Source organism: Polypterus senegalus, chromosome 5 (genome assembly GCF_016835505.1).
Source record: "Polypterus senegalus isolate Bchr_013 chromosome 5, ASM1683550v1, whole genome shotgun sequence".
In the NCBI taxonomy this organism is placed as follows: Eukaryota; Metazoa; Chordata; class Cladistia; order Polypteriformes; family Polypteridae; genus Polypterus; species Polypterus senegalus.
The window spans coordinates 33,398,808-33,412,884 of NC_053158.1; the positions used below are offsets into that span (position 1 = coordinate 33,398,808).

The 14,077-nt window shown below is 36.2% G+C and overlaps 1 protein-coding gene across 3 annotated transcripts in view; it reads right to left on the minus strand.

The window, feature by feature from the left end:
• LOC120530198 (nucleolar protein 4-like) overlaps positions 1-14,077 on the minus strand; it is a 432,135-nt gene that overhangs the window by 19,835 nt on the left and 398,223 nt on the right. For 2 of the 3 annotated variants that reach the window (XM_039754461.1, XM_039754463.1), the window contains one exon: positions 8,891-9,071. In XM_039754461.1, coding sequence (XP_039610395.1) covers positions 8,891-9,071 — 181 coding nt within the window. The remainder of the gene's footprint in view (positions 1-8,890; positions 9,072-14,077) is intronic. The other variant, XM_039754462.1, reaches the window with a different exon arrangement.

Genomic DNA, 14,077 nt, shown 5'->3' on the forward strand with positions numbered 1-14,077 from the left:
TTCTTAATTAGAACATATTAATTTACTACTACAGCAATACATTTTGGGCTTAATTTACAATTCAGAACCCTTAATTGCCTATTTTAGTTTTTATTAGCTGCATTTAAGTTTTAATTGTTGCCGGTTTTCTTAACCAGACATCCATCCATCCACCCATTATCCAACCCGCTATATCCTAACTACAGGGTCACAGGGGTCTGCTGGAGCCAATCCCAGTCAATATAGGGCACAAGGCAGAAAACAAACCCCGGGCAGGGTGACAGCCCACCGCATTTAACGAGATATTGGTTAATAATACAATGCACATAACCAATAAACCAGCAGCTCTCCAGCTAACGTGCTTCCTTTTAAACCTTTGCGCAGGCACCATGAAGTATCTGTGTTAAAAAACATTCAGAAATAAATGAGAGGGGAATTGGAAGGACTGTTAAATGTAAATCTGTTCTGGTCCACAAAACATATGGATAATGTTCTCTGAGAAGGAAACTCTATATTTCAATCTTGAAGGAATGAAAGCACTAACAAGACAAACAGTTAAATACCAAGTTTCATTACCAGCAAGGACCGTCTTAATTATGAAACTAGTTGGAAGGAAAATCTGCAGCCACTGTGGCCCTCCAGGACTGTGATTGAGGACCCCTGATCTAAAGCATTCATAAAAGCAAATGAAGAATAATTTAAAGAGTCTGTTTAAGGCAAGTCACGACAGCAATCGTTCCCAAGGTCAGTCATGGGGGACCCCGGTGGTTGAAGGATTTTGCTTTTACTTCTGATTTTCACTGGAATACTAACTTAATCAAGCATGCTGTTATTTCCTAATAACTATATTTAACTGTCAATAAAGAAATTATGAAACTACACCAAATAAATAATAAACACTTCATCACGTCTCTGAAATATTAGGCAGAAATCCATACAACAAAGCAATGAACACCTTCCACTTTAAAGTGATACATTTAGGGTAATTTAGTAATTCAATGTCTTGATATTTCCACTCCCTCTGAGTTATGGTCGCTGCATTCATAGTGAACTTTCTCTGACTCACAATAGTTACTCTGAAATACGGCTGATGTCTCCTGAGGTTCGTAAAAACAGAAAATTTACAACAGCTACACATGCATTTTTTTCTCCTTTCCCAACTTTTATAGTCAGAGGTAGTTTAATATAGCACCTGCATATCCGCATACTGTAAAGGAGGTGATTTCCTAATGGACACAACTTTGAGTTTGAATTTATTTTTATTCTATTTGCCTTTCCCATTAGTAAAAGGTCCTCCATGCTCTACCCAATGTTGGAGCAGAAGCAAAGAAAACATCTGCAGCCGTCCATCAAGTTTCAGTACAATTGAGTTTGTAAGGTTGTGTTAACAGTGTGTGAGGCAGTTTTCCATCAAATTATCTTAAGCTTTTAAGGAGCTCATTATATTTTGAAAATGAATATACTTTTGTTCTAAGTACAAACTGTGAAAGTCTCTGGCTATTCAGAGTCAGTGCTAATTTCACTTCCTTTAACTTTTTAAGTTCATCTTTAAACCATTATCCAAGTTAGGTCTTGATGTATGACAGATATATTAGAGTTGAATCTGCACATATTTATTATTATTATTATGCTTGTATATCTGAACTATTTGAGTCAGGAATTACAGCAATTTCAGGCAGCAGAAAAGTGCAATAAAAGACTATGTAAGTGTGGAATATAACTCAAAAAAGGTTACTGCTCATATTCGACATTGCATTAGTGAAATGGCATTTATTCTGTGCAATCAAGGTTATTACCTTCCAAAAAAGATACACTGCAAAAGCACAAAAAAAAGCCTTAATAGAAACATTCAAAGAGGTATTCATTGCTCTGAGAGGTTTGGAAGCTTCATTTTTTCATTTAGGAACTTTTCTGAAATCTGCTAGAGGTGCTTAAAATGCCAGTTGGCTAGCAGTTTAGTCATGTGGCTATCTGGGTAGACTATAAAGGTTCAATGTTCCTCATTGTAACACTATGAAAGACACTTTACAACACAGGAATCATTTTATGATGATCTGGTATTCAGTCAACTGAATGGTCACTTGCCTTATTCTTCCAATTTCTCCAGAATAACATTACGTCAGGTTTTGAAGGTCTCTAAAGCCTCACTGTCTGCCACACTATTTGGTAACTTATTCCAAATATCCATAGTTGACCGTGTAAAAAAAAACTTTCAAGTGTTTGTATCAGTGCTTTACCTGCCAGTAGTTAAGTTTTATAAATCTACATTATAATACGTAGGCAGCTGCCCTCCAGGTATCAAACACAAAGCTTACACTGATCAGTTAAAATACTGATCATTAAAAACAAGTGGCTTCTAAGGTAAAGCAGGGATGTTAAATGCTGGTCTTACTGGATCAAAATGTTGGCAAGTTTCTGTTGGAACCAATTTCTTAATTGCAGCCTGGTGTGAGCCTTTTGTTAATTTTCAAATAGAATTCACTTTCCTATAACAAGTTTTTAGCAAAATGCTCCTGATATACAGGTGGATCTGCACAAAACCAGCCAGGTTTATGAGATTTTCTTAATAGAACTTTAAGGACTCTAACTGTATGTAGGCAGCTTCTAGAAAGTGGTCTAATTTCATATGACCAGCTCAGGTTTAGGGTACTGCGATTGGTTAGTCCTGGGTATGAGCCCTGGGGTCAGACATTGCCTGTGCTGAGTCTGCATTCTTGCCCGCTATCTCAATGGATTCTCCTCCTGGTATTCAGGCTTTCTGTCCACATCCCAAGTAAAAGTGAGGGCAGCTGCACCTTGTGTTGGAATGGTGCCATGTAAAGGGTCACCTCTCACCTTAGGCACTATGCAGCAAACATAGGTATTAGCTCTTGATGAGCACAACCTGAATAAGATGGTTAGGAAATAGATAACTGAACAGTGCACATGTAAATTACACTTTACTGTCCATTAGTGTTACAATTATGTTCTGTGATAATTGGGGCTGCTCTAGTTCATTAAAAATGCCTGCTCAGTTAATGGCACTCTGTAACAAATGTCCAAAAATGGGCCAGAAGCTTAAATTCAGAGAACAATTACTGGGTGAGTGAAGAAATACGTTATTGTTGCAAGTGTTATTACCCAAAGGGTCTTTAGAGGTGCGTCTGTCAAAATGAACACTACGTCTATCTTTTCTTTAAATCCAAAGTTTGGATGTCAGTTCACGTGCGCTGTCATCTTTTATAATGGTGGAGTCCTATTTTCAGTATCACTTTAGATTGGGTTTCCTTAATTATGCTCTACTTACTGTGGTATTACCTGTATAATTACAGTGTAACTAAGTGTTATTATCTTGTATTTACTATGTAATACAGTGTAATGCTATAAGTAAGTACCCAATAGTACCGGTAGTTGTTATTCCACAATTTTTATAAGAACATACAGTATGTATATAAATTGTGGAATAACAATCACAACTGAGTGGTTAACTATAGCATCACAGGTAATTACACGGTAAGTACAGCGTAATTAAGGACACCTAATCTAAAGTGATACCCATGTTTTTTGCCCAAAAGGCAGCAAAAGGGCAATGTTGCCAACAATGAAAGTAATACCTACAACAGAAAACACAAGTGATGATGTCATTAAAAAATAACAGTAAAAATAAATAACAATAAGAGCAGCAATAATAAAACATGCGAAACGAAAAGGATTCAAGACGATGCCAATTGAGGTCCTAATAAATTCTTTGTTGAGTTTCATATACGCCAAAATTGTCCAGAGTTCAAGTCAAGGGAGGCTATTCTTAAAATCCATAAAGCACCAGTGAAACCACATCTGCAATTAATGAAGGTTTTTTTTTTTTGCTTTACATGCTGCAAAAACAATACAGGAGTGTTAGCAGAAGTGTAAAGAAGGATGGCATGATACAAGCTTTGAGAAAAAAGCTGAAAGAATTGAATCCTTTCTTCTAAAATAACTATAACAAGATGTCATGACTATACATCACAAGTGAGTTGTGGTTTCTGATTTAGCAACTTATTAGGAGACTGTTGCCAGTTTAAGTTAAATCATCTTGACAAAGAAGATAGTAGTAGCCAGCAGGGCTGGATTAAGACCTTTAGAGGCCCTAAGCACTTAAAATATTTTGGTGCCCTCATATATATGAGCAATACTCACTCTCAGCGGATGACTGAGCGGAACAACCAAGACAAGAATGATCATGTGTGCTTTGGTGATCAGTGTAGCAGTTACCAGATTTTAATTTTGTTGTGTTCCCAATATTAATATATATACAGTATAATTAACCTCTATTATTATTATTATTATTATTATTGTATATACTGTATATCTATGTAATTTTTTTTATTTAAGTCGGGAGCCCCTTTTTGTGGAACCTGGTTCAGCTGTACCATTTGCAGTTTTGCACTATAAAGTTCATGATAAATCCGGCAATGGAAAATTTCTGTGGTGCCCCCCCTTCCCTTGATGCCCTAAACAGATTCTTATTTTGCTTAATGGTTATTCCAGCCCTGGTAGGCAGTTTGTGCTTGCTATTGGAGGACTCCACTACACATATTTGGAAAAGTGCATGAAACAATTTGGAATTCCTTCATGAGTGCAAAAGAAAAAATAATAAAGTAGGAGAATAAACAAAATGTTTAAAAAGTATGAGATATCATTCAACAATTTTGAATCAAGACTGAGTAAAATTCAAATGAATAACACTTCATAAAATAGTCATGTCATTTTCTAACCCGCTTATTACAAACACGGGTTGCATAGGCAGGGTTTTGTGCTGGAGCCTATCCCAGCTAGCATAGGGTGCAGGGCAGGAACAAACCCTGGACATGGCACTGGTTTGTCACAGTGTGAACACACACACACACACACTAGGGCCAATTTAGCATCACCAATCCACCTAACCTGAATGTCTTTAGAAAGTGGGAGGAAACCAGAGGACACGCAGGAAATCCACGCAGACATGGAGAGAACATGCAAACTCCACGCAGGGAGGACCTGGAACGCAAGCCTCTTTACTGCAAGGCAGCAGTGCTACCACTGCGCCACTGTGCCTTCCTTCAATTAGTGCCCTGATGTTAGGGCTGGGCGATATGACCTCAAATGAATATCATGATCATTTAAGCCATTTAAATCAATTATTATAAATTTTCAAACATTTTTAACAATCCTAGTTCTTAAATGTCACATTGTTAACAGTGTTTACTTGTAATAGTATCTACACTGGTGTATCACATTATAAGATTAAATATTAATGCTTTAAAATTATGCTTCGTTTCATTGTCATTTTATGGAAAATTGTAGCATTTTTCACAAAACATATTTAAACTTTTGAATATTTGTGAAATGCAAACCAGTTCAATGTTTATATGTTGTGAGGGATGACTAGGATGCCTCCATATTAGAAGGACTGGGTGAGAGAACATGCATACGGCATTGCCTCCCTTGGAGCACTAGATGGCAGCCCCATGGTTTCCCACTGGGCTTCATGGGAAATGGAGTTTTGTGATTCAGCCCTCTTGGGTGCCATGGGTGCTGCGGGGTCTTGGGAGCCCTATTTCGTGGGGCTCCAGCCTTACCTGGCAGTGCTGCCAGGCCAAGCCTTTGGGACTCCGGAAGGACAGTATTTCCGGGGATCACTTAAAAGGAGCTGCCTGCCAATACTCAGGGAGCCAGACCCAAGAGGAAGAGGGTCAAAGTTTGCTTGAGGAGGAGTGGAGGCGGAAGGAGACAGACACAGAAAAAGACAAAGAGAAGAAGTAGAAAGAAAGTGTTGTGTGCTTTATTATTGTACTGTGTTGTGAAGGTGGGAAATAGTTTGGAAAGAGTTTCCCACACCTGAATAAAAGCCTATGTGTTGCTTAACTTGTGTCTGCATCTGTCTGTGTCGGGTTTGGGGAGCTAGTCAAATTCTTACTTGTGTGTGTATGTTAAAAAAAAATAAAAATTAAATCTAAGCCTTTTCTTTTTACACTTTTTTACTTTCCTCTAAACCCTCCCAGGAGATCTCTTTAAAATATAAATCAATACAGAGCCAACCATTATAATTTGTATTTTTTTTATCCTATATTTCACATAACCTTGTTATGCATATATCCTTAAATTGTTCTGTATTAATTTGCTATTTTTTATGATACTAATCTCACATCTTTACATTTTTAACAAAACTATATTAGAAATAATACATATTTTGTAAAAAAGATAGTTTCAGAATTGTTTTACTGTTAAAGTAAACCTCAAGTTTACTGATTTACTATCAAAAAATGGAAAATTAAATGTTTTACTTCCCTTGTGAATTTTCTATTACTCAGTAAGTAATAGCTTTAGTTATGTCGTTCCATCTGCATGAATCTCCTGCATATTGATTTTTGTTAGCGAATGCTTGTATTAAAGACTGCTGCTTTGGGAAATCACTTCAGCCATGACTGAACTTATTAGTTTCTCTTTTTTTGCCATGCACTCTACATATTCCACATAACTATCGTACTGTTTTAAAACAAGCTGCTTGTGTTATTTATAGTCACAGCAATGGTTTTTTCATCAGGGTTTACATTTGACTTCAATGTCCTGTTTCATGAAGCCAAGATAACACCCAATGAAGGATACTCTTCTTATTCAGACAGAAGCTCTTCTTTCTTTCTATCCAACCCAACCCTGCCAGTGTGGGTTCAGCAAAAGCGCTCACGTTGTCTCAGGCCAGGTACAGTGCTTTAATTTTAAACTAGCTGTTGTTACCAGGCTTCACCCAGAAATTAATGAAGTCAATGGGCCTCAGTTACAGTGCCATTGGTTTATAAGATGTGTCAGAAGTATTCTGTAATTAAATAAGTATTTTCTGTATAGAATATTTGTATTTATTTTACCAGGGGCTAATATTATTAGTTATCTTGAGCTGCTTACTGTTAAACATGCAACACACAGTCCTTGGTGGTGTTGGTGTGAAAGAAACTGCAGAAGACCTCTGTATTAATGCGTCATTCTGTAATGTTATTACAAAGGTGATTTAAAAGTGATTCACATAAATCTAAAACTCCTAAACATCTTGACTTTCCATTAACAACAAATTCTAAATTAGTACTGCCTCAGTATAAAGTAGATTTGAATAAATGTCTACCAACAAAATATTATAAAAGTTACTAGTTACCTTAACTCACTTATTACATTCTGAAAAACAGCATCACCATCAGCTACAGAAAAAACTGCACTTCATTCTATTCAATTGTGGTTTGGTTCCACTGAATAAACTGCCATATTCTTGTTGTTGTTTTTTGTACATTGATTGGTATTGTAAACTTAATGGTGATATGCAGGTGGAAACGCTATGCACTGATAAAAAATTGACTGTAAATCTTGTTATCTCAGATTTATTGTCACATGTGATACACCCCGAGATCGAATGAGATGAATGGCAACACTGTGTGATATTTTTCTCATTTCTAACTGCATCTGTTTATTCACGGTGACACCCTGCCACTCTCTTCCAATTAGGGTTAGTTTGATTCATGAAGGGGTTTTACTCAAACTGTCTGTGGATTGTCAGGTAAAACTGTCAGGTAAAAGGTTGGAAAACACTATAATCCAACAAGCCAATGAAGTTTTTACCCAAAATTAGCTGAAGGAAAAAAAAAATGAAACGCTCCCTTTAATGAGATGGCACTTTTATCGATGCTCTTACTTAAACCTTGTTGCAGGTCTGCTTTAGGTTAGATTAGATAAAATTTATTGATCCCAGTTCTTTGAATATTAAAGAATAATAAAACCTGTTGGAAGACAAATGCTTAGCTTTCCAACACCCAGGCTCTGATGTAACTACCAATACTGTCCAAGTCCCATCGTTCTCCACATTTCAATCAAAATTAAAAGCTCAGTATTTTCGTACAGCATACACTTATTTTGATATTGTCAAGAGAGGATATTTTGCTTTGTCATATTGCCTTTGAATTAATTTTTACTTACTCTGTTACCCTTTCTTTCCTTTATTAAAAAGTCAATGCATTTATGGTGGCACTTGGTCTGCTATGGAGTGGACATGGACGTATTTTCAAATGTTGTGTTCTCAATTCTCATCACTAGTCTGCAGTCTGATGTGTTTCAAAATGTAGATGGCCTACAAGCACTATACTCTAACCAAAAACAAGACACACACACACACACACAAATTTTGTACCTACATGTAGGCATTGTATTTCCCCTTGTATTTACATTACATGATGGTTTACTGTGTTAAACATAAGCTTTTATTTTATATATTTAGAATCACATATTTGTAATAATTGTATAGAACACAAGGCTATAATAAGTGTTCCTAATAATCATAAATTAAATTGAATAAGAATTAAGGGTTTTAGTAGGAATTCAATGTTGCTTTCCAAAATGCACAATAATGTTGTAGGAGTGAGACAGTTACTGGCAGCCATATATTTAGCTTGTTCATTTACTGTACCTCACTGATGTAGCTCTAATATTTTCATTTTGCTTTACTTAGGTTCTAATATATTTTCTAATTTCACAAGAGCTTTGTAGTACTAAGATTAAAAATGCCCTTTTTAATTATAAATGCCCGCCACACGCAGATATCTCTTAGCATGCTAACATCCCCCCTCCCGTCTCCCCACAAACCACTACTGACCTGCCTGCTGTCCTCATGACAGATATTCCTGCACAAATAATGGTGATTAACATTTAATCTCCAATTAAAACTGAGTAGCGTGCATTAAAAAGTGATGATTTGCAAGATAAACTGTCATTTTAGCACTAGATTAGTTGCGTTGCTTGCAAAAGAGAAAAAAAAATCCCTGCAGTCCTCTGATCCATTTTAGCAAATTTAGCTTGGTTACTGATGCCTCAACACCTGAGGTGTAAAGTTCATGTGAGGCAGTCAGGTTCTGCATTGAGCTAAAATCGAACTCACCACTGCTAGATGCTTCATTGAGGTTCAGCAGTCCTCCCCCTAACCCGCCGTAACTATGGCAACTGTAGGTTCCATTACCATTGATGTACAACACCTCCTGCGCAGAAGAAACAGCTGATACCGGGAAAGTGACCTCGCCTGGTTCTTGTTTATACTGTTTCTCAGTAGAAGCAGATTCATCCTGAGGAGAGAGAATACAAACATTTTGTAAAAAGACGTGTTGCATGTTGAATAGCACATAAAAGTAAGAATTTCACTGTACTCTGTACCTGTGACAGTAATGAGCCTACAAACTATACAAATGCACTCTACTTTTACTGGTAACATTTTGTAGATCATTCACTTCCACACATAACGCTTTAATTGCTAGGTCACTATAAATTACTTTCCAAAACTAAGAACAAGTTGTGCAACTTCATGAAAGTCATCCTATTTCTGTGACAGCTTCTTATCTTATTATCAAGTGTTTCAACTCTTGTTGCAAGAAGATGGCTTAGTAAATCATGTGACAATTTTCTTTAGCATCTATAAATATTTAAGAATTTTGGGAATAAGAAGACATATGGCGATTGATTTTTACAGTTTGGATGTTGCCTGTTCAATTATGTTTTCTTCTAGTGTGTACTTCATTTTTGCCGCTTGAAGCCTAATATCTGTATCGATCTACAGATTGCATTTTTATTGCTCAATCTTTCTGGTCATGACAAGTTGAGACTATAAAATATATTTTTATAGTTAAGCAAGCATAAAGCTAAAAAATGAACAACATAAAATACTTACATTATGTTCTCAACAAAAATGATGATTACCAAAATACACTGATTGTCACGCTCAGGGTTATAACTCAACATAACGCAACTCATTCAACTGTTCACCTCATTCATACATTTTAGGCAATTGGGGCTTTGACCAACACTGAGCATGAATGTTGCAAAACGTCAGTCAAATCCAAATACAGAGTTGAATCCAGTGGACTATAAGCTTACAGGTTTACAGGAAAACTACAGTCATCTTAAGATTGACAACTGGATGACAATACAAATTGACTTTCCTAATTGTAATAGCTTGAAATAAATTTAATATAGGTTTGAGTTCCCACTTATGGAGCTAATAATAAAAGACAGAGGGAGAGTGAGGGGAAAAAAGCAACAGTTTGCTCCGACCTTACAACACACGGAGACTTATTTACATTATTAGGATAGGAGCAAAATATATGGTGGGTCATTCAAAAGCATATTGTGCCTATTCGAGCAATGCCCTTTCTCTTCTTCACTTGGACAAATAAATAAGCTTCCAAACCAAGACTATACAATAGGTACATATTCAGACTCCTGCACTTTTTTGATATTATACTTTGTTGCAACCTTGTGCTAAAATCATTTAAATTAATTTTTTCATCAAATCAAGCCTCAGTACCTCAGAATAACATATTAGTCAAATAGTAGTTTAGGAATTTTTGCAAATTTATTAAATATAAAAACACTTATCACATTGATACAAATATTGAGATGTTTTGCTGTGACCCTTGAAATCTGGCTTAAGTGTATCCCATTCTTTTGATCATCATCATTGAGATGTTCCTAAACCTTGATTGGAGTCCACCTATGGTCAATTCAACTGACCATAATTAGGAAAGGTGCTCACCTGTCTATAGAAGGTCTAACAGTTGTCAGAGCTGTCTGCAGAGCTTAGAGACAGCATAGATCTGGGGAAGGATACAAACAAATCCTTGCAGCACTGAAGGTTCCCAAGATCTCAATTAAACTCAAAGTTCTTAAAAGGAAGAAGTTTGAAATGACTATGACTGTTCCTAGAGCTGGCCACCTGGCCAAATTGAGCAACAGTGAGAGAAGGGTCTTGGTAAAAGAGATGACCAATAACCTGATGGTTACTCTAGATGAGCTCCAAAGAATCTGTTTTTGAAGTAGGAGAAACTTCCAGAAGGACAACCACCACTGCAACAATTTGGGCTTTATGATATGGGAGCCCATTTGGAGTTGGTAAAAAGGCACCTAAAGGACTCTCAGAGTGCGAGAAACAAGATTCTCTGGTCTGATGACACCAAGATTGGTGCAATGTCTGGAGGAAACCAGGCACCGTTCATCACCAGTACCATACCATTCCAACGGTGGAGCATGGTCATGGCAGCATCATGCTGTAGGGATGTGGGAATGCTAAACAGAGATATGCTTTTTATGAAAAACTGCTGCAGAACGCTCTGGTCCTTAGACTAGGCTGAAAGATTCACCTTCCAAAACAACAATGACACTAAGTACAAAGCAAGTAAACACAGGAGTGGCTAATGGACAACTCTGGAAGTATTCTTGAGTTGCTCAGCAAAACAAGACGTGAATCCAATCAAACATCTCTGCAGAGATCTGAAAATAGTAATGTAATAAATGCAAACCCACAGCCTAACACAGTTTGAGGAGACTTGCAGACAAGAATGGCAGAAAATCCCCAAATCCTGGTGTACAAAGCTTCTTGTGTTATACTCATGATGACTCCAGGCGATAAACGCTGCCAAAAGTACTTCAACAATGTACTCAGTAAAACATCTGAATACCTGTGTCAATGTCATATTTCAGTTTTTTCATTTTTAATAAATTTGCAATCATTTCTAATATCTTTTTTCACTTTTCCATTCTGGAGTATTGAGTGTTGCTTGATGAGGGAAAAATTAATTTAAACGATTTTAGTTCAAGGCTGCAATGTAACAAAATGTGAAAAAGTGAAGGGTCTGACTAATTTCCTGGTTCAATGAAATTAAATATTATACCCAAATTATGAGACATGCAAACAGGCCCCAGTCCTTACCCTTATTTTATATTCTATAGATGTCAGAATAGATCTGCATCCACTTACAGCCTATTCTGGAGTCATAGCAGATCAAATTCATTTATCCAAAGCTCAGTCTAACACAAGGATATTTCACACACTGATTGAACGGTGTCTAATTTTGTGTATTTCCATGCTGCTGAGATTAGACCGTAAAATTAAATTAAAAAGGTTTAGTAAATGGATGGATAGAAAAATGCTAATGTCACCTCTTATATCATATTGCCTTGGGGATATGCTCTCCAACTAAAAAATGGAAATGTGAAATTGATGAGAATGGGGTAACTCAGCTATTGTATCAAATTTGGCAAACATTGAGATGCAATTTTTACAATGGGAGTTTGAGTAAAGCTTCACTATTTTTTTAGGTTATTATATACGATTACAAGAGAGTAGTATGTTGAAAATTCAGGATTTGATTACATTTTAAGCATGTAATAATATTAAAATACGGTAATGTACAAGATAGAGGTGTTGTGCTTTACTATAATGGTATCATAACATTCTGTAAAGATATATGAAAACAGAAATACACCCTTTGAGTTTGGCTTGAAGAGTCCACATAAACAGAAACAACATCTATTATGGCAGTAATTTGCCAAGTCCATGATGGGTTCAACAGCTTGGATGAATTCTTTTATTCTGGGGACATCACTGTCCGTCAAAAGCAAGAAAGTAACCAAGCCCAAGGAATCATTGTTCCAATACTTTGAAATGGTACAAAAATTTTAGTAATGATGTGAAAATAATTATTTTCATTTGAATGATTCTGCACGAGAAATTCCATTTTCAGTTTTTATTAATCAAACTATTATATGCAAAAAAAAAAAAACCTTGGAAGTAGGTAACAAGTCATTCTCACTCAAAGGGGCATATTAACAGGGCTCTTTATAACAAGAATAGAAACTAATAATTATTGAAATTTTAAGAAAACAAACATATTACAATACTTTTATTTGACAAAGACAAAAATCCTAAAGGTAAAAAGGGAGAATCCTTTATCACCCAACCTCTCCAGTTCAAGGTTGTAAATTGCCTCTCCCAGCAACACAATGCACGGCTGGGAATCTACAGGGGATGTGGTATCAGACATGATCAGGGTAAAAAGTGAGGAGCAATTTATGTAAAATACTGAAAATGTAATATATATTTTTTTTAAATAGAGGATTTTTAAGGAAAACTATCTCAAGTTTTCCATACTATTTATCTTTCCTCCCTCCATTTTTTTAACCTGCTCAATCCAATTCTGGATTGTTGGAGATGGTGCCTACACCTAAAACTTTTAAAATAATTACAAGTTGAAGATATCTTTATGTAAACAATGCTTATAATATCTGGACCAATGATTTTTATATCAATGTGTGATTAGAAAAATAAACAATACAAATATGTCATACAGCAATAAGTTGCTATGTACTCTTATGCTGTTTTGGAATATCCCACCAATTGGAATGGAGAAGGCTTTAAAATTGACTTGCACAAAATGAGAAGATGGACATGGCGATACTTGCTGTAAATACATATTAATATGCAAATAAAAAACAAAAAAGGGCTCATTTATGAGAGGCCCTTTGCTATCACAGTTAGAAATTTAATTTATATTTATTTTAGTTAAGCTGTGCAAACTTCTTTCTCACACCTGAAAATCATGCAAATGTGCACAGTCCATAAAATGACATTCAAAGCTGCCTCCTGCCGTTTGGAAGACATCCCACTGAAATCGAGGATAACAGTTAATGAACACTCCAAATGCCCCTTCAAATAGCAGCGCTTCAAGCCTCGTAAAACACTAATGAGAATCCAGAGAACACTCACAGCGCATTTGTCCTAATGAACGCTAAAAGCACAGCAAGTGGGCTTGAGTCCTCATCCACACAGAGCTTCGGCCAGCTCATCTCAATAAACAACTGCTTTAGTCAAGGAGCACTAATGCCTGGTGTCTGGTGCTAGGAAACCTGCTGAAGACAATGCCAGACCAATAAATACAATACCTGAAGTTATCGTAATATTAAATAGTAAATAGTATTGCTCAAGAAAAAAAAAACATCTGAAGTACTTGTAGCAGTAGCATGCAACATGTCACCAGATTTATTTAATTTAATAGAAGACCAAGAACTCAAAATGCATGGTCTCATGTTAATGAATGTGCTTATCATACCTGGAACCACAGGATTGCAACGGCTAACCCTACAGGAGCAGGAACTAAAAAAGAATATGCACAAGCACCAATAAAATGAAGGAATTTCAGTTGATGGGCCAGCTGGTCCTCTAGCACAATGCTAAACAATGATGGAGAAAGTATGCAGGTATACTTAAAAGGCAGGATTTGAAACTGAGGAAACACAAATT